The sequence below is a fragment of the Bufo gargarizans genome, unplaced genomic scaffold, assembly GCF_014858855.1.
Source record: "Bufo gargarizans isolate SCDJY-AF-19 unplaced genomic scaffold, ASM1485885v1 original_scaffold_883_pilon, whole genome shotgun sequence".
Lineage (NCBI taxonomy): Eukaryota > Metazoa > Chordata > Amphibia > Anura > Bufonidae > Bufo > Bufo gargarizans.
The window spans coordinates 24,893-47,250 of NW_025334742.1; the positions used below are offsets into that span (position 1 = coordinate 24,893).

Sequence of the window (22,358 nt, forward strand, 5' to 3'; positions counted from 1 at the left end):
CACAACAGTTGGTCAGATCAAGAACACTCTCCAGGAGGTAGGTGTATGTGTGTCAAAGTCAACAATCAAGAGAAGACTTCACCAGAGTGAATACAGAGGGTTCACCACAAGATGTAAACCATTGGTGAGCCTCAAAAACAGGAAGGCCAGATTAGAGTTTGCCAAACGACATCTAAAAAAGCCTTCACAGTTCTGGAACAACATCCTATGGACAGATGAGACCAAGATCAACTTGTACCAGAGTGATGGGAAGAGAAGAGTATGGAGAAGGAAAGGAACTGCTCATGATCCTAAGCACACCACCTCATCAGTGAAGCATGGTGGTGGTAGTGCCATGGCGTGGGCATGTATGGCTGCCAATGGAACTGGTTCTCTTGTATTTATTGATGATGTGACTGCTGACAAAAGCAGCAGTATGATTTCTGAAGTGTTTCGGGCAATCTTATCTGCTCATATTCAGCCAAATGCTTCAGAACTCATTGGACTGCCCTTCACAGTGCAGATGGACAATGACCCAAAGCATACTGCAAAAGCAACCAAAGAGTTTTTTAAGGGAAAGAAGTGGAATGTTAAGCAATGGCCAAGTCAATCACCGGACCTGAATCCGATTGAGCATGCATTTCACTTGCTGAAGACAAAACTGAAGGGAAAATGCCCCAAGAACAAGCAGGAACTGAAGACAGTCTCAGTAGAGGCCTGGCAGAGCATCACCAGGGATGAAACCCAGCGTCTGGTGATGTCTATGCGTTTCAGACTTCAGGCCGTAATTGACTGCAAAGGATTTGTAACCAAGTATTAAAAAGTGAAAGTTTGATTTATGATTATTATTCTGTCCCATTACTTTTGGTCCCTTAACAAGTGGGAGGCACATATGCAAACTGTTGTAATTCCTGCACCGTTCACCTGATTTGGATGTAAATACCCTCAAATTAAAGCTGACAGTCTGCAGGTAAAGCACATCTTGTTCGTTTCATTTGAAATCCATTGTGGTGGTGTACAGAGCCCAAAATTTTAGAATTATATCAATGTCTCAATATTTATGGACCCGACTGTATTTTTGGTACGTAATATGTCCCACCAAAGGGTCATAAAAGATCTCAGGAACAAAATTTACACTGCATCAATTTTTTTTGGCAACGGCATTACCATTGTTGCTGAGCAGTACATAGACTAAACTGCTTCTGCCTTCGCCTCAAGGACCACTGTGGTCTCTGACAGTCCCTGCTAGGTTCTAGAAGCAGGAGAGTTAATGAAGCAAAGCCAAATGATGTTGCTGCAGACTCGGCACCTACACTATTAAGATCATTAAGGGGTTAAACTACGCTGATACGTAAACTACATATAAATATATAATTGGCATAAAGCACGTTGCTACTTTGTATATAAGCTTCTTTCACACACAGGCCCACATTTACTAATGTAAGTGCCCCTAGACACTAAAGTAAACCACCAAAATTTGATGCAAATTGGCCCAATTTGGTGCATTTTCAGCACAATTTGGTGCATCTAGTTCTTGAGAAATCCTCCCTTTGCCAGAAAAGGGGAAAGGGGGCATAGTCTAATTTGCCTGACCACTAGTTGGTATAGAGTCAGAGAAAAGTGTCCATTACAGCCCCACATTCATCTTCCACCCTGAGCCCTTGTGATAAATCTGGTGCAGGTCTGGACAGCCTAGGTCTACCCCATTAGTACTGAATAGTCTACCCCACTAAATCAGTTGCATATTTTTTGCAGTCTTTAATGCCATAAATGTCATGTGTTTTTTCTAACTACTTTAACATAGTAACATAGTACATAAGGCCGAAAAAAGACATTTGTCCATCTAGTTCGGCCTGTTATCCTGCAAGTTGATCCAGAGGAAGGCAAAAAAAAAACCTGTGAGGTAGAAGCCAATTTTCCCACATTAGGGGAATAAAAAATTCCTTCCCAAATCCAATCAGGCAATCAAAATAACTCCCTGGATCAGCGACCCCTCTCTAGTAGCTATAGCCTGTAATATTATTACACTCCAGAAATACATCCAGGTCCCCCCTGAACTCTTTTAGTGAACTCACCATCACCACCTCCTCCTATATTTTTATTATATTACGTGTTTTCTTTGTTATTCATACATTTGTCACACGTTTTTTCTATAGTTTTTCATGTCGTAGTGAGAAACTAGATATGAGAAAAGGCCAGGAAAAATGCCATAACTAGAGAATAGTAAGTCAAAAAAACTTCATATACCCAAAAATAGGCACAAAAGTAAAAGAATCACAAACAAAAAAAAAGCTTGTTGTGTGTTTTATATAGTATTACCATATGTCAACTAACATTGGGTCGCAGGGCTTTTTGGCAAATAGAAACGTGATATTAGCCAAATGCAAATCAATTGCAAATGTACACTAAATCAGAATCTGTTCTGTTGCGGATTTTGCAGTAAATTTGCTGCAGGATGCATTATAATGGATGATAACGGTGAAAATATGTTACATTTCCAGAACATGAAGAGCATCCTGTGGATTTGAAAGTTACATGCTGATTTTTTTCCTGCGATGTGTCAATGGGGCTTTGAAAATTTCATCCACAGCTGTAACATTTGTAGATAGGGACAGAAACGGACAGTGAGCCCTGACATGGAACCCAGCCAACTTTCCAAACCTACTATTACATATCACAATCAACTACCTTATGTGTCACCCCCAATTCCTCATAGATTGTAAGCTCTTGCGAGCAGGGTCCTAACTCCCAGTGTTGTAGTTGTATATTAGTCAATTACACTGTGATGTCTCTTGTTTTGTATATGAACCCTCTGAATTTGTAAAGCGCTGCGGAATATGGTGGCGTTATTATATATAAATATTATTATTTTTACTTACTTGCAGGTCAAGCCCTAGGTAGCAAGACTACAACTGGTTGATGGTCCCTACGCTACTAAGGTGCAGAAACAGAAAAACACCAACAGAAAAAACACAAAGGAATCAGGCGGACAAGGCAGTATAAAAACGAGAGATAGAGAGTAGTCAAAAGACAAGCAGAGATTAAATACCAGACGGGATGCACAGTACAAATCAGGTGAGATGGAGAGTGGTCAAAAGACAAGCCGAGGTCAAAAGCACAAACAAATCCAAGTAACAGGAACCTAGCTAGTGAGCCCAAACAAGACTACCACTGGCACTGGTGTATGGCCAGGAAGGGGATTTAAATAGAGCATGGAGTCCCAGGATCAGAACCTGATAGGTTATGACTCGGAGCTCCATTAGTCAGAACACTAGCATACAAGAATAGAGCAGCTAAGCAGCCCACTGCTAGTCTCCTCCAGCACACGCCTACTGTGGGGAGAAAGAGCATTGCATCCTGCGTCACCAGGGGGCATGGCGCAGCAGCGAGGCTCTCTCGGCGTGGTCACGCTGGAGCTGGAGATCTCACCGCTGGAGCCCGGACAGGTACCTTTGTGACAGCAGCATTGTAGTTTCACCATGACTACAATCACTCTTAGGTTTTCTTGCATGAGATTACTGTATATTAATACATGAAAAGACAACACTTGAAAGAATAAGCTCTGTGCAGACACTGAACCAGCAAGGGATGATGGAAGATTTCAGCTTTGAAGCCTACAGCACTGTGAATGAGCTCTGCTTAAAAAGACATTTGTAAGGAATTATATAATTGGCATGTGACCGTGGTGTATCTCAGATGGGATATAAAATATATAAAATAAGTGTAGGTAGAAAATATATTTGGATTTATCAGCTACATTGTTAAAATTGGTTTTAATAGTAAATTTTACAAATGTGTGGTCTAGTTTCTTACCCATCGAGCTCTGCTGTTTCTACGTAGCACAAACTGTTAGGTTCAGAACTGGAGAGGAGCAGCATGTCCGCCTAGAGAACGTGGGGACAATAAACTCATGAGTCAAATACTGCTGAAAGGCCTTATTCACATGTCAGTGATTGATCAGTGATTGTGAGCCAAAACCAGATTCGGGTCTAAAATGCACAAAAAGTGTAAATCTTTCCATTAAAACTTATCTCTGTGGAGGCTCCAGTCTTGGCTTTGGCTCACAATCACGGTTGCAAAATCATCAGCAAAACACTGACTGTGTGTATAAGGCCTAAATACAAAAATCCTGAGATTTAGTAGCAACTGGACCACAAGACGCAGGAGTATATTAGCAGTTACATTCTTGTACTGTCCATAGGAGGCAGTATTATAGTAGTTATATTCTTGTACATAGGAGCAGTATTATAGTAGTTATATTCTTGTACATAGGTGGCAGTATTATAGTAGTTATATTCTTGTACATAGGAGGCAGTATTATAGTAGTTATATTCTTGTACATAAAAGGCAGTATTATAGTAGATATATTCTTGTACATAGGAGGCAGTATTATAGTAGTTACAGTATAATCTTGTATATAGGAGGCAGTATTATAGTAGTTATATTCTTGTATATAGAAGGCAATATTATAGTAGTTATATTCTTGCACATAGGAGCAGTATTATAGTAGTTATATTCTTGTACATAGGTCAGTATTATAGTAGTTATATTCTTGTACATAGGAGGCAGTATTATAGTAGTTACAGTATAATCTTGTATATAGGAGGCAGTATTATAGTAGTTATATTCTTGTATATAGAAGGCAATATTATAGTAGTTATATTCTTGCACATAGGAGCAGTATTATAGTAGTTATATTCTTGTACATAGGTCAGTATTATAGTAGTTATATTCTTGTACATAGGAGGCAGTATTATAGTAGTTATATTCTTGTACATAGGAGCAGTATTATAGTAGTTATATTCTTGTACATAGGAGCAGTATTATAGTAGTTATATTCTTGTACATAGGAGCAGTATTATAGTAGTTATATTCTTGTACATAGAAGGCAGTATTATAGTAGTTATATTCTTGTATATAGGAGGCAGTATTATAGTAGTTATATTCTTGTACATAGGAGCAGTATTATAGTAGTTATATTCTTGTACATAGGAGCAGTATTATAGTAGTTATATTCTTGTACATAGGAGGCAGTATTATAGTAGTTATATTCTTGTACATAGGAGGCAGTATTATAAGTACTATAATACTGCTACTATGTACAAGAATTAACTACTATAATCCTGCCCCTATGTACAAGAATAGAACTACTATAATACAGTCTAATATGTACAAGAATATAACTGTTATTTTCTTGTACATAGGAGAAAGTATTATAGCAGTTTTATTCTTGCACATAGGAGCAGTATTATAGTAGTTATTTTCTTGTACATAGGAGCAGTATTATAGCAGTTTTATTCTTGCACATAGGAGCAGTATTATAGTAGTTATATTCTTGTACATAGGAGCAGTATTATAGTAGTTATATTTTTATACATAGGAAGCAGTATTATAGTAGTTATATTATTGTACATAGGAGGCAGTATTATAGCAGTTTTATTCTTGCACATAGGAACAGTATTATAGTAGTTATATTCTTGCACATAGGAGCAGTATTATAGTAGTTATATTCTTTGACAATTTTCTTTTTATTGAAAATAGATTCAGCAAGGCATACCACTACTATACAAATGTCATATACATCAAAGTACAGCGTATTCAGTACAGGCAGATTAAGACAGCAGAATTACAGCTTGAAGGCGTATATCCCAATGTTAATCAAATATCTAATAAGCAAAATCAGCATGTTCATACGTTCTAACTTCGCCCCTCAAAAATAAGCACAGACGGCTCAGTACGCCTATAGTGTTGCGGAGTGGTAGTCGGCTCTAAAAAAAAAAAAAACGTAGAGTAGAGTGTAAGGAAAGAGGGGGGTGGGAAGTAAAGGAAGTTAGGGACAGGACTTAGGGGAGAGGACAAGAGGGGAAAAGGGGAGGAAGGGAAACGTAGGAAGGAAAACAAGAACTAAAACCCATCCATGTTACCTAGACATATAAAGCATATCAAGTGTTTCTCGACCATGTTATCTATCACAATAAACGCCGAAGTGAGACTGATCGCTACCTATATGAAAAATTGCGAAAAGGACATAGATAGCATATTGCCGGCACAAGTAAAGAATTATCGAAGCACTTCTGAACCTACTATTTGCACAAAATGTAAGTTACTCGACTCCCCTAAACATGAACCAAGGGGTCCACATTTTCATATATTTGTTGTGATTCCTGTCCTCCCAACTCGCGAGCTCCTCCATACGACATAGTAGTTATATTCTTGTACATAGGAGCAGTATTATAGCAGTTTTATTCTTGCACATAGGAGCAGTATTATAGTAGTTATATTCTTGTACATAGGAGCAGTATTATAGTAGTTATATTTTTATACATAGGAAGCAGTATTATAGTAGTTATATTATTGTACATAGGAGGCAGTATTATAGCAGTTTTATTCTTGCACATAGGAACAGTATTATAGTAGTTATATTCTTGTACATAGGAGGCAGTATTTAGTAGTTATATTTTTGTAGATAGGAGGCAGTATTCGTTAATTTCTAACGATAATTTGTTTTCCCTTAGTCCTAACAGCAGCACAGATGGGGGTTAACTGCCCCCGTGGACTGGTAGGACCGGCGGAATTTTTAATGAGCCCAAAGACCTAAACCAATAAAAGAACTCCAGCTCCCTTAAAGGGAGGGGTTCATCCCCCAGCCCACCGTGTATGTCACAAGAAAAAAAGTACTTTAGGGCGGGAAATTTGTGTGCTGCTGTTAGGACTAAGGGAAAACAAATTATCGTTAGAAATTAACGATTCCCTTACGTCCTACCAGCAGCACAGATGGGGAGATAGCAAGAAGAATCCCCTAGGGAGGGTCCTCATGCTCGGCAGAAGTAAGGACTGTCTGCCCAAAAGCCGAGAACTCAGATATCCTAGCATCGATCCTATAATGGGAGATGAAGGTAGACTCCGAGCTCCAGGAAGCTGCCTTGCAGATCAACTCTAGGGGGAGAAGATTTCTTTCCGCCACAGAGGTAGCTACGGCCCTTGTAGAATGGGCCCTCACAAACTCCGGAGGATCTAAGGCTTGGGAAATGAAGGCTTCCCTAATGGCTTCCTTAACCCAGCGACTAATGGTCGTCTTAGACGCTTTACGGCCTTTTGACTTACCGGCAAACAGGATAAAGAGATTTTCATCCATCCTGAACTCTTTGGATCTATCCACATAGATCTGAAGGCATCTAGCTATGTCCAGTGGATGTCGGACAGGAGCATCTGGGGAGGAGGCAGAGAGTAATACAGGAAGAGAGACTACCTGATTAATATTTTGAAAGGTAGAAACCTTAGGTCTAAAGTAAGGTAGAAATTTCAAAAGGACCCTATCTTGTAAAAACATGGTATAAGGGTATAACGCGGAGAAAGCTTGAAGCTCCGAAACTCTTTTGGCCGAAGTTATGGCCAGAAGAAAAACCATCTTAAGTGTTAAGAGTTTAAAACTTGCCTCCTCCAAGGGTTCAAAGGGGGGAGATGCTAGCCCCCTAAGAACAACTGACAAATCCCATTGAGGAACGGGTCTCAGTATTGTAGGCTTCAATCTTTCCGCTCCTTTAAGGAAGCGCTTGATGAGCGGGTCCCGAGAATATGGTCTGTTAAGACAGGCCGAGATGGCAAATACTTGGACCTTCAGGGTAGAAGGGGAGAGACCTCTGTCTATCCCATCCTGAAGGAACTGTAGGATCGCTGCGAGGGGCGGATCTGCAAACGCCACCTGATTGGAGCTACACCAAGAGGTGAAGGTCCTCATAATCCGGGAGTAGGCCTTTCTGGTAGACTCTGCTCTGGAATGCGATAATGTTCTCAGGACCGACTCAGAGAGCCCTTCTACTCTGGGAAGGGACTGGTCAACCTCCAGGCTGTCAGGTTGAATCTGTGCAGATCTGGGCAGAGATGAGTGTCCCACGACACCAGGGTCTGCTCCGGGGGGAGTCTCCAATATTGTCCCCGACTCATCTGAATGAGCTGGGTAAACCAGGATCTCCTGGGCCAAAACGGTATGATGGCTATTACCGAGGCCTGATCCTGACGGATTTTCATCAATACCCTCGGAATCATGGAAAAGGGAGGGAAGATGTACGCCAGCCTGAACCTCCACGGTATTGTCAGAGCATCTATCGCCAGGGGGTTGTCCTCCCTGTAAAGGGAACAGAACCTCTGTACCTTGGCGTTGAACTTGGTTGCCATGAGATCCACCTCTGGCATCCCCCACCTGAGGACTAATTGTTTGAAGATCTCCGGATGTAATGACCATTCCATGGTCGGTAGGCCGCGACTTAGGCGGTCCGCGATGACATTGAGGGAGCCTCTGATGTGAGTGGCGGATAGATGGGATAGGTTCAGCTCTGCCCACCGAAGAATTACCCCAATCTCTAAAAGAAGGGGTATGGATCTTGTGCCTCCCTGCTTGTTTATATAAAGCACGGCAGTCATATTGTCTGACTGGACTTTCACTGCTTTGCCCCGAATCCGAGGGGCGAAGTGAAGGAGGGCTAGCCGGATAGCACGCATCTCGCGGAGGTTTGAAGAAAGATGCCGCTCCTGAGGAGACCAGGATCCCCGAACTGGGGACCCATCTAGATGAGCGCCCCAGCCTACAAGGGACGCGTCCGTGGTCAATATGAGCCAAGCTGGTTGGGTCATAGACTTCCCTTCTGGTAGATGGAACCACCATCTGAGGGAATTCCGGGTTTGGTTGGATAGGGAGCACAGGGAATCTAGCCCCTTGGGGCTGCCGTTCCATTTGCTTAAGACCTCCGATTGAAGAGGTCGGAGGTGCCATAAAGCCCAAGGGACTGCATCCGCAGCCGCTGACATGAGCCCCACCATCTTCATGAGGGTCCGTATGGAGACTCGTCGTGGTACATAAAGGAACCTTGCTAGGTCCTGAATCCGCATTCTTCTTTCCGGTGTCAACTGGAGGGACATCTGCAGAGAGTCGATTATGAATCCCAGATAATGGATAGAAGTCGAAGGGCTCACGTTCGACTTCGACCAGTTGACTATCCAGCCTAGGCGGAGCAGAAAAGAAATTGCGACATGAAGATGGTGGGAAAGTAGCGGGACTGAAGGGGCTAAAAGAAGCCAGTCGTCCAGGTAAGGGACAATGGTCAGACCTTGGAGTCTCAATGCTGCCACAACCGATACTACCACCTTGGTGAAGATCAGGGGGGCAGACGAGATTCCGAAGGGAAGGGCGGCAAACTGGAAATGTTTGCACACTCCTGATATCTGGACCGCGATCCTGAGAAATTTCTGGGAGGAAGGATGGATCGGGATGTGGAGGTAAGCATCTTTGAGGTCCAGAGTAGCCATCACATCCCCAGGGTTGAGGAGGTGGCTGACTGACCTTATGGTTTCCATGCGGAACCTGGTCCTCCTTATGAAACGATTGAGAAATCTCAAATCTATAATCATCCGAAGATCTCCTGTCTTTTTGGGTACCAGGAAAACTGGAGAATAAATCCCTAGACCCTTCTCCCCTGCCGGTACCTCCTCCAGGGCTCCCTTGGAAAGGTAGTCTTGGATATAGGCTTCCAAGACCCTTTGCCTGGTTGGCAAAAAACTCCGTGTGGCAATGAATCTTCCTGGGGGGGGGGAGAAATAAGGTCTATTAGATAGCCGACGGCTACTATATTTTGGACCCAGGGGTCCCGGATTTCCTGGGCCCATACGTGGCTGAAGTGGAGAAGACGCCCCCCCACAGAAAGGTGGGGGAGGGGTACGGGAAAATACAGAGGCGTAACGGCAGGGATAGCAGGGTTTATCCAAGAGCCTCTGAGAGGCCCATAGTCAGGAGGGCTTTGCCTCCCTGGTGGGTTTGCGGGAACGCCTAGAAAACTTTCTAGGCGGCCCCCCCCAATCCTTACTTCCCTGCTGTCCTGGTCGGCCTCCGCGGGCTTGTCTTCCCCTGCCTCGAAAGGGCTGTTGGGGAAGGCTCTTCCCCTTTTTGTCTGATAGACCCTCCATAATGGTGTCTAGCTCAGATCCGAATAGACGATTCGGTTCAAAGGGGAGCCCACAGAGGTTGTATTTGGACGCGTTATCCGCGTTCCACGGTTTGAGCCACAGAGGTCTCCTGGCGGCAGACACTAAAGCCATAGTCTTGGCCGCCAACTTTAATTGGAGTTGAGCTGTGTCACAGAGAAAATCCATGGCTAGGTTGACGGACTTAAAGGCAGCGAGGATATCATCCCGAGAGACACTCTGGTCAACCTCCGTCTGGATCTGGTTCAGCTTGGTTCTGAGGAAGGAGGAGACCTCTGTGGCAGCAATAGAAGTCGAGGCCGAGGGTGCGGCCGCCGAGTAACCTCTTCTGAGGGTGCACTCTGCCCTCCTATCTAGGGGGTCCTGCAGGCTAGACCCATCATCTGCAGGGACCAGAGTGCGCCTGGACAACTTGGCAATCGCCATGTCCACCTTAGGAATGGAACCCCATGATTCCACTAAGGGTATAGCCATAGGAAACATTTGTTTGAACTTCCTGGTAAGGACTGGGCCTTTTTCTGGCTTTTTCCACTCCGTGCGCATCACAGAGAGAAGGGTCTCATCTGCCCAAAAGACCCGCTGGGTCCGGCAGGCGGGATCGGAAGACTCCCCTACGTCAACATCATGGTCCTCCGACCTGATGGACCTTAGAAGCTTCTGGGTCTTTTCCGGCGGAAAGAAGCCAGAAGTCGCTTCTTCCTCATCCGAGGAAGATGACCCCACAGAAAGGGGCATAGGCCTATCGGTGGGGGCGGGCACCCATATGGGAGGGAACGGGTAGTCTCTCGTTAAGGAGACTTACGACCCCCTTGATGGAGTCGTCGACATAAGTCTTAGCCCACTGGTACATATCCTGCATTGAAGGCTCAGTAGCAGTGGCGGAACGACAGCTGTTACATCTGGAAAATGGGCAGCTGTCTTCAAGAGGCGTATTGCAATCATAGCAAGCCAGGTGTCTCCTCTTGGTGGCTGATTTCCGTGGCTGATCGGGCTCTGCAGGAGAGGCCATATGCAGCATACGGGTAGGCTACCCGACACTGCTAGATTTGAAGGTGTATTTCCCTTTAAGCCAGTCAGGCCGGTTACCGGTAATTCTTGTCACAGCCAGCAGAGGGAGCCCCCAGTTCAGTATAAATAGGCTAGGGCCTAGCTCAGAAAGGTAGAAGTTTCCAGACTCAGTGCAGAGAGGGTTCCCCTCCTGAGTCCTTATGCATAGAAGTCAGAAGGGCATAGCTAAACAGCCTGAAGACACAGAATACCACAGAGGCCGATCAGATATAGCGAGAGGTACTCAAGACAACAGAGGAGGTACTATATAAAGACAGCTTCAAGGGTACGCCAGCTATAGAGCATTAGACCTTGGAGAATAAGTCGCATGTTCAGGACCAGTCAGGAATAGTGTGCAAGCCGCCTGTACTGCATCTCCTGTAATTAACACTCTGTAGAGAACATTGCTATAACCGGCCAGTCTGTACTTCTAAGAACCACCTGTATTCAAATAGAAACCAACTGTCTTCCATGGAACGGCGTTTCCAACTGCGTCCATGTATGATCATCACTGATATTCAGTAAAGTTCCGTTTTTGGTTGGTTATCCTGTAGTTGCTTCATTCTTCTACATTGCTATACACGGCGTGTCACCGTTTAATTGACACTGGCGTCACGAACTTTTAATCACCTGCCTGTTCCAGTATCTGCCCCATTGAAGACGACAGTGGATCCCAGGTTAGTGGGTCAATCTGCACTACAAAGCCCAGCATACACTACTGACCCCCTGGGACACTGCATCGCTCTTTTTGGCGTCACGAACAGGATACGCATACTTCTGAAGTGCAGAGAAGTGTGAACTGTGTGCTTTAGCTATTCCACCACCGTATTGCAAAGACTGTAACCTTTATTTCCAAGCCGGTGGATTAAAATTGTGCCTGGGAGGAATCAGAGACGCTGTATTGTGTTGCGCTACCCCCAGAGAGAAAATCGTATTTGTGGACTGTGATTTATTGGACTTTCCGACACCCTGCTTGCTGTCAGGGAATCGTGATCAAGATGGCCACCAGCCGCCTGGAGTAAAGTTTCCCGCGCTGCTGAGGACCTTCGTGGGCGGATCCCTTCAAGGACACCGAAAAGCCCGCCCCTCTTCGTCATCGCACCGCCGCTGCCCTGTTTCCTCTACGTCACCGCGGTCGCAGGAAGTCCGGAGTCTCTCGAGATTTGGCCTGCGCACACCCGGCGATACCGGTAAGAACTTGTATCCGGAGGGAAGGGGATTGTTCCGGCCCCTTTAGTCACCAGCGGCCACCTCGTAATAAGTTAACATGTCAGATCCGGGAGTGCTTGCGGCTCCTAATCATCCTATAGCCCCCAGCATGATGCCCTTTACCATGCCTTACTATTTTGGGGCCCCATGGTTTCCCCGCTACAACGGAGAGGCCCATACCCTAAGAGACTTTAAAGAAAAGTTGCTGGCCTTATTCAAACTATACCCCATAAATGCCGATCAGCAAATGGAAATCTTGCTAGCGCAACTGGAGGGGGCTGCCCGCAGAGAGGTGTTATCCTGGCCTGCTGCGGAACGGAGTACTCTAGAGCAGATATTCACCCGCCTCAGGGCCACTTTTGAAACGAGGACTGCCTCAGAGATAAAGATGCACTTCTTTGGCAAGAAACAGAAGTCCGGTGAGTCCCTCCGTGACTATGCCCTATCACTTCAGGAGGCTTTGGGGGCTGTAATTCAGATAGATCCCAAGGAAGCTGATAACCAGGATCAGACCCTGAGGGAACAATTTATTACCGGAGTGTCTAGTGAGCAAATAAGGACCCAATTAAAGATGCTGTCCGCCCAACACCCTAACAGTACCTTTCTGGACTTTAAAGAACTGGCTATAAAAATTCTGGGGTCAGCAGTATCCACAGAGTTGAGCACCCCACCTGAGTTATCAGCCTGCAGGTCAAAACCGTTTATCATTAACCGAGCTGAGGCCGGTCAAGCTGTTCAAGCTACAGCTACCGATACTATCGCCATGCTGACAGAGCAAGTACATCACCTCACTAAAAGCCTAGAGAGAGTGTGCAGAAAAATGGAGGAATGGGAAAAACCTATGATGTCAGAAGAGGAGTTCCTGTCACCCTCTAAGCCGTTCCCACCTCCATACCAAGAGACTCACCCCAGGGATCCTGGGAGGCGCACTAGGGGTCGCAAGCGGCCCGTGTGTACATACTGCAAAAAGATGGGACACACAGAATCCACTTGCTGGCAGTTAAACGGGCAACCCCTGAGGCTGAGGACCACCCCTCGGGAGGTAGAACACTAGGTCCAAAAGATCCAAATTGGATGCCACGGTATGTAGGATCCCATCCTAAAATCAATGTGGAGATTAACGGGGTCCCCTTTGAAGCCCTATTAGATACTGGGTCTCAGGTCACTACTATTCAGCTGCCCGCCTTTGAAAGATTCTGGGACACCAACCAATTGACCCAGCCGCCTGAATCCTGGGTAGAGATTGTCGCCAGCAATGGCAAACCGGTAAAGATCCATGGATACTGGGAACCCACCCTGCAGGTGGGAGAAGTAACCTTGCCTCAACAGGGGGTGATAGTAGTACAGGCTGGCGACAGAGGAGGACATCCTGTCATTCTAGGCACCAATGTCTTCAAAAACTGTTATGCAGAAATACTTGCCGTATTACACCAGACTCTGCCCACCGCTTCCTCTGCATCCAAGAGGGTGATTCAAAAGACTATCACTGTGTTAAGTGCCCAGCAGAGGTTTGCTAACGGGAAAGGAGAAATTTGTACTGCCAGGATTCGTGATAATAAGCCTGTGACTTTGCCTCCTAATTCCCAAACTCTCTTATGGTGTCGTGCTGTCCTGGGAGTCCAAGGCCAAGATTATCCAGCCCTGGTGGAACCAATCCAGATGGAGAACTACCCTTACGTGAGAGCTGCCAAGTGCCTGGTGAACGTCTCCCAAGGTAAAGTACCTGTCCGTCTGATTAACCTGAGTGATCATCCTGTTGCGCTTACTAAGCATGACCCTGTTGCCCAGCTTTCTCAGGTGTTCTTCCAAGACATCATCCGTCTTCCAGTGAGAGAAAAGCCGCCAGCTGTAGTCAGCGGATGTCCGCCGGTGCCCCAGTCACAAGTGCCCTGGTGGGAAGAGCTCCATGTCGGGGACGAGGCTACCCCCCAACGTCAACAAGAGGGGATACTACAGCTTGTCAAAGAGCACCACCAGGCCTTCAGTAAACATGCTACTGATTATGGAGAGGTTAGTGCCATACAACACACCATACCTACTGGCTCTCATCCTCCTATCAAGGAGAGATACAGACCCTTACCGCTTACTTCCTATCAGACTGTAAAGGAAATGATCCAAGAGATGAAAGACTCTAATGTAATCCGGGACAGTCGTAGCCCGTGGGCGGCACCCCTGGTCCTTGTAAAGAAGAAGGATGGTGGTATCCGTTTCTGCGTGGACTATAGAAAAATTAATCAAATAACCCACAAAGACGCGTACCCACTGCCCCGCATTGAGGAGTCACTAACTGCTCTGGGCTCCGCTGCCTATTTCTCCACGTTGGACTTGACCAGTGGCTACTGGCAAGTACCCATGGCCCCGGCAGATAGGGAAAAGACGGCTTTCACCACTCCCATGGGCCTGTTCGAATTCAATTGTATGCCGTTCGGGTTATGTAATGCCCCAGGAACTTTCCAGAGACTAATGGAGCGGTGCTTGGGTCACAAAAACTTTGAAACAGTGCTGCTGTATCTAGATGACGTCATTGTGTACTCAAAAACATATGAAGACCATCTGAAACACTTAGCAGAGGTATTTGAAATCCTTATCAAATATGGCCTGAAGGTAAAGCCATCCAAGTGCCACTTGCTCAAACCTGCGGTAAAATACCTGGGGCATGTGGTAAGCGGAGAGGGCATACAACCTGACCCTGATAAGTTAGCGGCTGTCCGTAACTGGCCGGTCCCCACTACCGTCAAAGAGGTGAGGGGTTTCCTTGGTTTTGCCGGCTACTATAGACGTTTTATCCCCCATTTTGCTCAAATAGCCGATCCTATCCAGGAACTCTTGAGGGGGCAGCCCAAGAAAAGTCCTAGAACTCCAGTGCCCATTGAGTGGAATGAAGAAAGAGAGATAGCGTTCCAGTTGTTAAAAAAGAAACTGACTGAGCCTCCCGTGTTAGGTTATCCAGACTACAGCAAGCCCTTCCATCTGTATACTGATGCTAGCAAGCGAGGCCTGGGGGCTGTGTTAGCCCAGATCCAAGAGGGAAAAGAAAGAGTGATAGCTTATGCAAGCCGCTCCTTCAAAGGAGCTGAGAAAAATGACCAGAATTATAGTTCCTTCAAACTAGAGTTCCTGGCATTAGTGTGGGCAGTGACGGAGAAATTCAAAGATTATCTAGCCGCTACCCCCTTCATTGCATTCACTGATAATAACCCTCTGGCACATCTAAATACAGCTAAATTGGGGGCTTTGGAGCAAAGATGGGCCTCTCGCCTTGCCAACTATGATTTCTCTGTAAAATATCGTGCTGGACGTACTAATGACAATGCTGATGCTTTATCCAGGCTTCCCACAGAGACAGCTCCTGATGATGTGCGAGATGCTTGGGAAGATGTAGAAATGCCGGCCTTCTACCATAAATTTGCTCAACAGGATCAGGCTCGGGCTACCAGTGACAGAGCTGCAGATCCTTCACCCTCCAGTAGACCTGAACTCAAAGAAGAAAGGTGGGTGAAACTACAGTCTGAAAGTAGAGTGCTGGGTGAATTGTTGGACTTCATCACCAGTGGCAGAACCCCTGAGAGGATTCGGCATAAGAGTACAGATCCTGAGCTCATCAAACTGTGGAGACAGCGCCATCAGCTCTTCATACAAAAGGGCCTGTTGCTGCGGAGAAGCCTAGACCCAGTGTCCAACGAGAGGGTGCATCAGATTCTCATACCCCGACGAGATTCAGGTATGGTGTTGGAGATGTACCACAATCAATCCGGTCACTTTGGGGTCCAAAAGACTGAGGCAAATATCCGCCAGCGGTTTTACTGGGTGGGCATGCGAGAAGACATGGAGAAGTGGTGTCAAGAGTGTGTAGCCTGTACCTTGAAACGAGGTGAACACCATGATCAGAGGGCACCACTGAGACCCATTGTAAGTACTCGTCCTCTTGAACTTGTCGCCATCGACCATGTGAAGCTGGAACCTAGTCGCTCAGGGTATGTGTACGCTATGACTATTATTGACCATTTCACTAAGTTTGTTGTAGCGGTGCCTGTGAGAGACCAGACGGCCAAGACTACAGCCGAACTGTTCTGGAAACACTTCCTCCTGCCCTACGGTTGTCCAGAAAAGATCCTCACCGATCAAGGTCCTGCTTTTGAGTCCCATCTGTTCCATGAACTGTGCCGCCTGCACAACTGTAAGAAGATCCGGACGACGGCCTACCATCCGCAAGGTAATGGATTGTGTGAAAAAATGAATCAGACCTTGATAGAGATGCTGAGGACCGTGCCTCCTGAAACCAGGGGAGATTGGCCTAATCTGTTGCCACAGCTCATGTTCACATACAATCATACCATACACTGTTCCACCGGGTATACCCCCTTCTATTTGATGTTTGGGCGCCAAGGGTTATTGCCTGCTGACCACTCCTTGGACGTACTCGTACCTGATTGCATCAACCCATTACCTAATACCGACTGGGTTGCTGAACACCAAAGGCGATTGAATACGGCCCAAGCTATTGTTCAGGAACGTATGGACTATGCTAGAGACCGGCAGCAGAGAGACTATGACCAAGCAGCCCATGCAGAACCCTTGACAATAGGGGCTGTGGTATGGTTAAAAAATAACCGCCGTACCAGTAAACTGGACAGTAAATGGGAACAAAGTCCCTATGTTGTCACTGCAATCCCAAATGTTGGAACTCACACTTATGAGATCACCCGGGAAGGCAGGGGATCCCAAATTGTACACCGAAACCGGTTAAAGTTCTGCCTGACACCAGAACCCAGTGCCGAGAGTTCTATATCTGAACCCCCTGTGTCAGAGTCATCAATACGGCCCGAGGATCCTATGCAGGCTGTCCGTAATCTAAGGTATGACGCTGATCCCATGCATTGGCTTCTGACACCATGGTTGAACTTGTTGGTGCCCGCTCCGGCACCTACTGTACCTTCACTTCCAGAAGAGCCGGTTCAAGATGCCCCGGATCCAGCTCCCCCTCTAGTGGTTCCTGTTGTTCCTGTTGTTCCTGTTGTTCCAGTTGTTCCTGACCAAGGTCTCACAGATGGAGATCCTCCTGTTGCTACTCTCTCTTCTACCTCGGTGCTAAGAGAGGAGGAAACCCCTGTGTTGAGAAGGTCCACCCGGATAACCAGGGGACGTCCGCCAGTCCATTTAGGAGACTTTGACTATGCTGGTGGTGTCTCCCCCCGAACAGTTACTATCGGAAATAGCCTGCTTGATGTTTGTGCGCAAGAATGGACTCCTCCACGTGAGCCCTTGCCTGTTCTACACCCACGGGGAAACCCTGTGTAGTTCCTTATTATACTTCAGTCAAGAAAAATGGACTAACCTGGTTCACCTTAAGTCCGCTGTGCCAGGTCAGCGGCCGTGTCTAAGAAGAAAGAAGACGCCCCTTTTTCTTGCGTCATTTATTGCAAATGTTATATTTTGTGTGAAATAGTTGTTTATTATATTTATAATGCAATGTTTAAATTATGCAGCAGCTTATGTTGGTTCAGGCATGTGTGTGAGTACGAGGCCTTACTCACGTTAAAGTCTGGGGGTGTGCAGCATACAGGTAGGCTACCCGACACTGCTAGATTTGAAGGTGTATTTCCCTTTAAGCCAGTCAGGCCGGTTACCGGTAATTCTTGTCACAGCCAGCAGAGGGAGCCCCCAGTTCAGTATAAATAGGCTAGGGCCTAGCTCAGAAAGGTTGAAGTTTCCAGACTCAGTGCAGAGAGGGTTCCCCTCCTGAGTCCTTATGCATAGAAGTCAGAAGGGCATAGCTAAACAGCCTGAAGACACAGAATACCACAGAGGCCGATCAGATAAAGCAAGAGGTACTCAAGACAACAGAGGAGGTACTATATAAAGACAGCTTCAAGGGTACGCCAGCTATAGAGCATTAGACCTTGGAGAATAAGTCGCATGTTCAGGACCAGTCAGGAATAGTGTGCAAGCCGCCTGTACTGCATCTCCTGTAATTAACACTCTGTAGAGAACATTGCTATAACCGGCCAGTCTGTACTTCTAAGAACCACCTGTATTCAAATAGAAACCAACTGTCTTCCATGGAACGGCGTTTCCAACTGCGTCCATGTATGATCATCACTGATATTCAGTAAAGTTCCGTTTTTGGTTGGTTATCCTGTAGTTGCTTCATTCTTCTACATTGCTATACACGGCGTGTCACCGTTTAATTGACACTGGCGTCACGAACTTTTAATCACCTGCCTGTTCCAGTATCTGCCCCATTGAAGACGACAGTGGATCCCAGGTTAGTGGGTCAATCTGCACTACAAAGCCCAGCATACACTACTGACCCCCTGGGACACTGCACATAGCTACAAGGAAACAAAAGGAGAGGAATTTTAAACATCTTAAAAAAATGGAAATAAGAAAAAACCCTCCAGATTAGCACGAACCAGAGGAGAGAGCAAAGATAGCTGTTAAAGCAAAAAAGACCGGTCTGAAGGCAATGTCTCACAAATGACAGGAGACTCTGGAGCTAGCTTGTTAAAGCAGCGCAGCCAGAGACCGACTGAGGGAATCAGGGAGCTTAAATAGGATAGCTCCGCCCAGGGGAGTGGTGAAGCTCAGGGCTAAACCTCCCCCTGAAACAGCTATACAAAACAGCCTTCCCTTGTTAAAAAGGGGAAAAGAAGGCCTAAGCCTAAGTGAGAGTGTCCCCCACATCACCTATTCCCCCCTGCGCAAGGAAAACAACAGCCGAACCCCGTTCGGCAGACGCCGGGAAAACCGGAAGTGACGTCGCGGCTAGGTCCGCGTCACTTCCGGTTATGGCGGCGCCCAGGCAAGCTTTCTCAGCGGAGCGCTGCCGGCTATCGCAGGGGAGAAGACGGAGGGACAACATGTGAGCAGGTGAAACCACACTGCAATGGGGCGCAAAAAATAAGCGCATCCCCCATAGGGGACTAAAGGAGACCTTCTCAGGTCACACGCTAACGTCCCAAAACACCCTGTCTAAAATAAATAAACCAGGGAGAAGACTCGCCAGTCCACCTGTCCAAAGGACAGAAAAAAACACGGTGGGCTGGGGGATGAACCCCTCCCTTTAAGGGAGCTGGAGTTCTTTTATTGGTTTAGGTCTTTGGGCTCATTAAAAATTCCGCCGGTCCTACCAGTCCACGGGGGGCAGTTAACCCCCATCTGTGCTGCTGGTAGGACGTAAGGGAATATAGTGGTTATATCATTCCACATAAAAGCAGTGTTATAGTAGCTATATTCTGCCACATATGAGGTATTATTACAGTAGATTTCAGTCCACAGATAGCAGTTTTAAAGTTGTTGTCTGGACTTATTTATTGATAAATCATCAATATCAGATCACTGGGCATCTTACTACTGACCAGCTGTTTTAACAGGCTCCAGCAGAACCAGACACTGGAAAAATGCAGGTCTGTCCACTGTGTGGCGCCATTGCCTTGTTCCAGTGGTGGTGGAGCTTGTGAAAACAGCTGATCATCTTGGGAGCCAGGAGTTGAACCCCCACAGATTTGATACTGATGACCTACCAGTAATGTCCCAGACATTCCCATAACAATGTTCATGGTTTTGCACTCAGTTTGCATGCTTTGTGATATTCTACTCACCGGAATAAACTCATCTTTTTTAATTCGTACAATGTCTCCCACATGAATATCCTTCCATTTGGTCTTTTGAAAGCTTTAAAGAAAATAAAAATGAAAATTTAGGTTTAGAAATGACGCCTGAAGATCATTTACCTGTCAAGCATCAGATCTATCATTGGGTATATGTGTTCATACCAGTTCCTTATAATTTCCCCTTATAAATGTGCTGACGAACACCCGATGATCAAACAAATGGGTAACATGGGATCTTCTGTCTTATACATATATTTCCGAGGTACACTACAAATGCAGTATGAACAGACCCTTAGGCTTCTTGCACACAAACTTATTTTCATTCCGTGTCCGTTCCGTTTTTTTTTTGCGTACCGTGTGCGGAACCATTCACTTCAATGGGTACGCAAAAAGAACGGAAGTTACTCCTTGTGCATTCAGTTTCTGTATTTCCGTATTTCCATTCCACAAAAAAATAGAACATGTCCTATTATTGTACGCATTACGGACAAGGATAGCACTGTTCTATTAGGGGCCAACTGTTCCTTTCCGCAAAATACGGAATGCACACGGATGTCATCAGTATTTTTTGCGGATCCATTTTTTCTGCGCACTGCAAAATACATACGGTCGTGTGCAAGAGGCCTTAGTCTGCTAGGGATAGGCAATGGCATACAGGAAACTCCATAGCAAAGATCAGAATGTGCTTCTCTCTAAGGTTTCACCACTTAGGACAGAGGGTCCCAGACATTGGGAATTAGGAATAGTATCTATTCTATTTTCTGTTATTTTTCTGAATCCTGAAATATCTAGTTGTAGATAAACAGCATGAGAGCGAACTTTTACCTTCCCTCTTTTATAACATCACTCGATCGGTTATTTATCTCATTGTCCATCTTGTGACGAGACTAGAAAAACAAGAATGAGGAATGTTATGGGTTATGGTCTTCAGATATATTATTATACCAATTGTATATGACCCCCATTTCTAATTAGTGAGATTGGCTATTTCAGCCCCATTCATTACTACAAATATTTCTTAAAAGTTTGATTCAGCTGATTCGCCGAATTTCACCCAAAAATTTGTTTCGTGACAAATTACTTCAAAAGGAGGAGGTAAATTTTTTATTTTATTTTTTAATACTATTTCAGGTTAAATCAATTCGCTGACACGAAGCACGAGGAAATTCGGCTTCTAGGCGAATTGAATTTATCCTGAAATTAGGGTTGAATTCCACTTTGTGGGATTCGATTCGCTCATCTCTAGTTGTCACCTTTCCAGGATGTCAGTTGATACCATATATAACCTCCTACAGATGTTCCATTAATCTGTAAGGTCCACTAACCATGAACAGCTCAGTTATTGATGATAGTCCTAGTGTCAAGCTGAGCTACCTTGGATCCACATTGTCTACCATTAATACAGAACACATGCATGTACAGTACCTCAGTGGGACACTGCAAAGATTTAAAGGCTATGGACATGTTCGGGGCAATTTTTTTTATGATTTCTGACACAGTGAGAGGTTAGGTCTGGGAAAACAGGTATTTTCCTCCCAGCATGTGCTAATGGGCTGATTTACAGCCAGTTAAGGTCAAATACCGGACTGGATTTTAAATGCCGATCCGGGTTTTGGCAGCACCTGGCTGTCCTTAAATAGGCAGCTGGGCTCAGAAGCCATGTCTCTGTGTTGGGATCTGGGAGCCTTGTGTCTAGATGAAGGTTTGCTACCTGTTTGGCGTGAAAACAGGCTGGTGCTGCTATGAGCAAGGACTCTTTGAGGCAGAATTGCTGCATGGTGTGAATTACCACCAACACCGCAAGGTGACTTTTTGCTTGTTTATGACTGCTTGTTTTGCCAGTTGCCTAAAGTGTGAATAAAGCACTGGACTGTTTGATCCAAGGAACTTGTTATTGCCTCTATACTGCGTCCGCTAATCCTGTCTACCAGAACGAGTCCTCACAATTGGTGGAGGATGCAGGCAATAGCAGTGAGGCTGGCGTGAACGCCGATATTTTTGGTTTCTGCATTTTTCAGGCACGGTTGTATGTCGTACATTAAACCATCTGTATTACAACCAGTGCCCTAAGACAAAATGGAGGCTGTTGTGAAGGCCCTCATGGAGGCTAATCTGCAGCAGCGAGAGACAAACCTGCAGCAACGTGAGGCTAATAATCAGCAGCAGGAGACTAATCAGTTGCTGCTACAACACGTGATTACTTTGCAGACAGATGTAACCCTAGCAGAGTGGCCCGGCTCAGGGGGGAGACAAGAACCCTGGGAACCTGAGTCTAAAGGGCCAGTGGTAGGGGTGACCGCCACTTTGGTGGAAGGGAGGGAAACACCCCCATGCTAAGTGTGATGGTGGGGAGACGTGGAGGACTTGCCGCTGGGTCCTGAATTGGCAGACCTCAATGTCTCCGGGGATAATTTTGGTACCGCCCAACATCAGGACCCAACCTTATCTGACCCTGGGAAAATGTGTTAATAGTAGATGGTGAACCACAACAACCTGGGGAGTCAGTGTTTCCCCGTTTTGTGGTTCATCAGGATA

At 45.8% G+C, this 22,358-nt stretch overlaps 1 protein-coding gene across 1 annotated transcript in view; it reads right to left on the reverse strand.

Annotated features, from left to right (window-relative positions):
- Positions 1-22,358, reverse strand: part of LOC122924166 (phospholipid-transporting ATPase IC-like) — a gene marked incomplete at its 3' end in the record, with an annotated part of 52,752 nt that overhangs the window by 16,321 nt on the left and 14,073 nt on the right. Inside the window, exons 4-6 of the mRNA XM_044275104.1 lie at positions 20,649-20,710; positions 19,812-19,884; positions 3,793-3,863 (exon numbers count right to left, since the gene is read on the reverse strand). Of these exons, the coding sequence (XP_044131039.1) occupies positions 3,793-3,863; positions 19,812-19,884; positions 20,649-20,710 (206 nt within the window). The remainder of the gene's footprint in view (positions 1-3,792; positions 3,864-19,811; positions 19,885-20,648; positions 20,711-22,358) is intronic.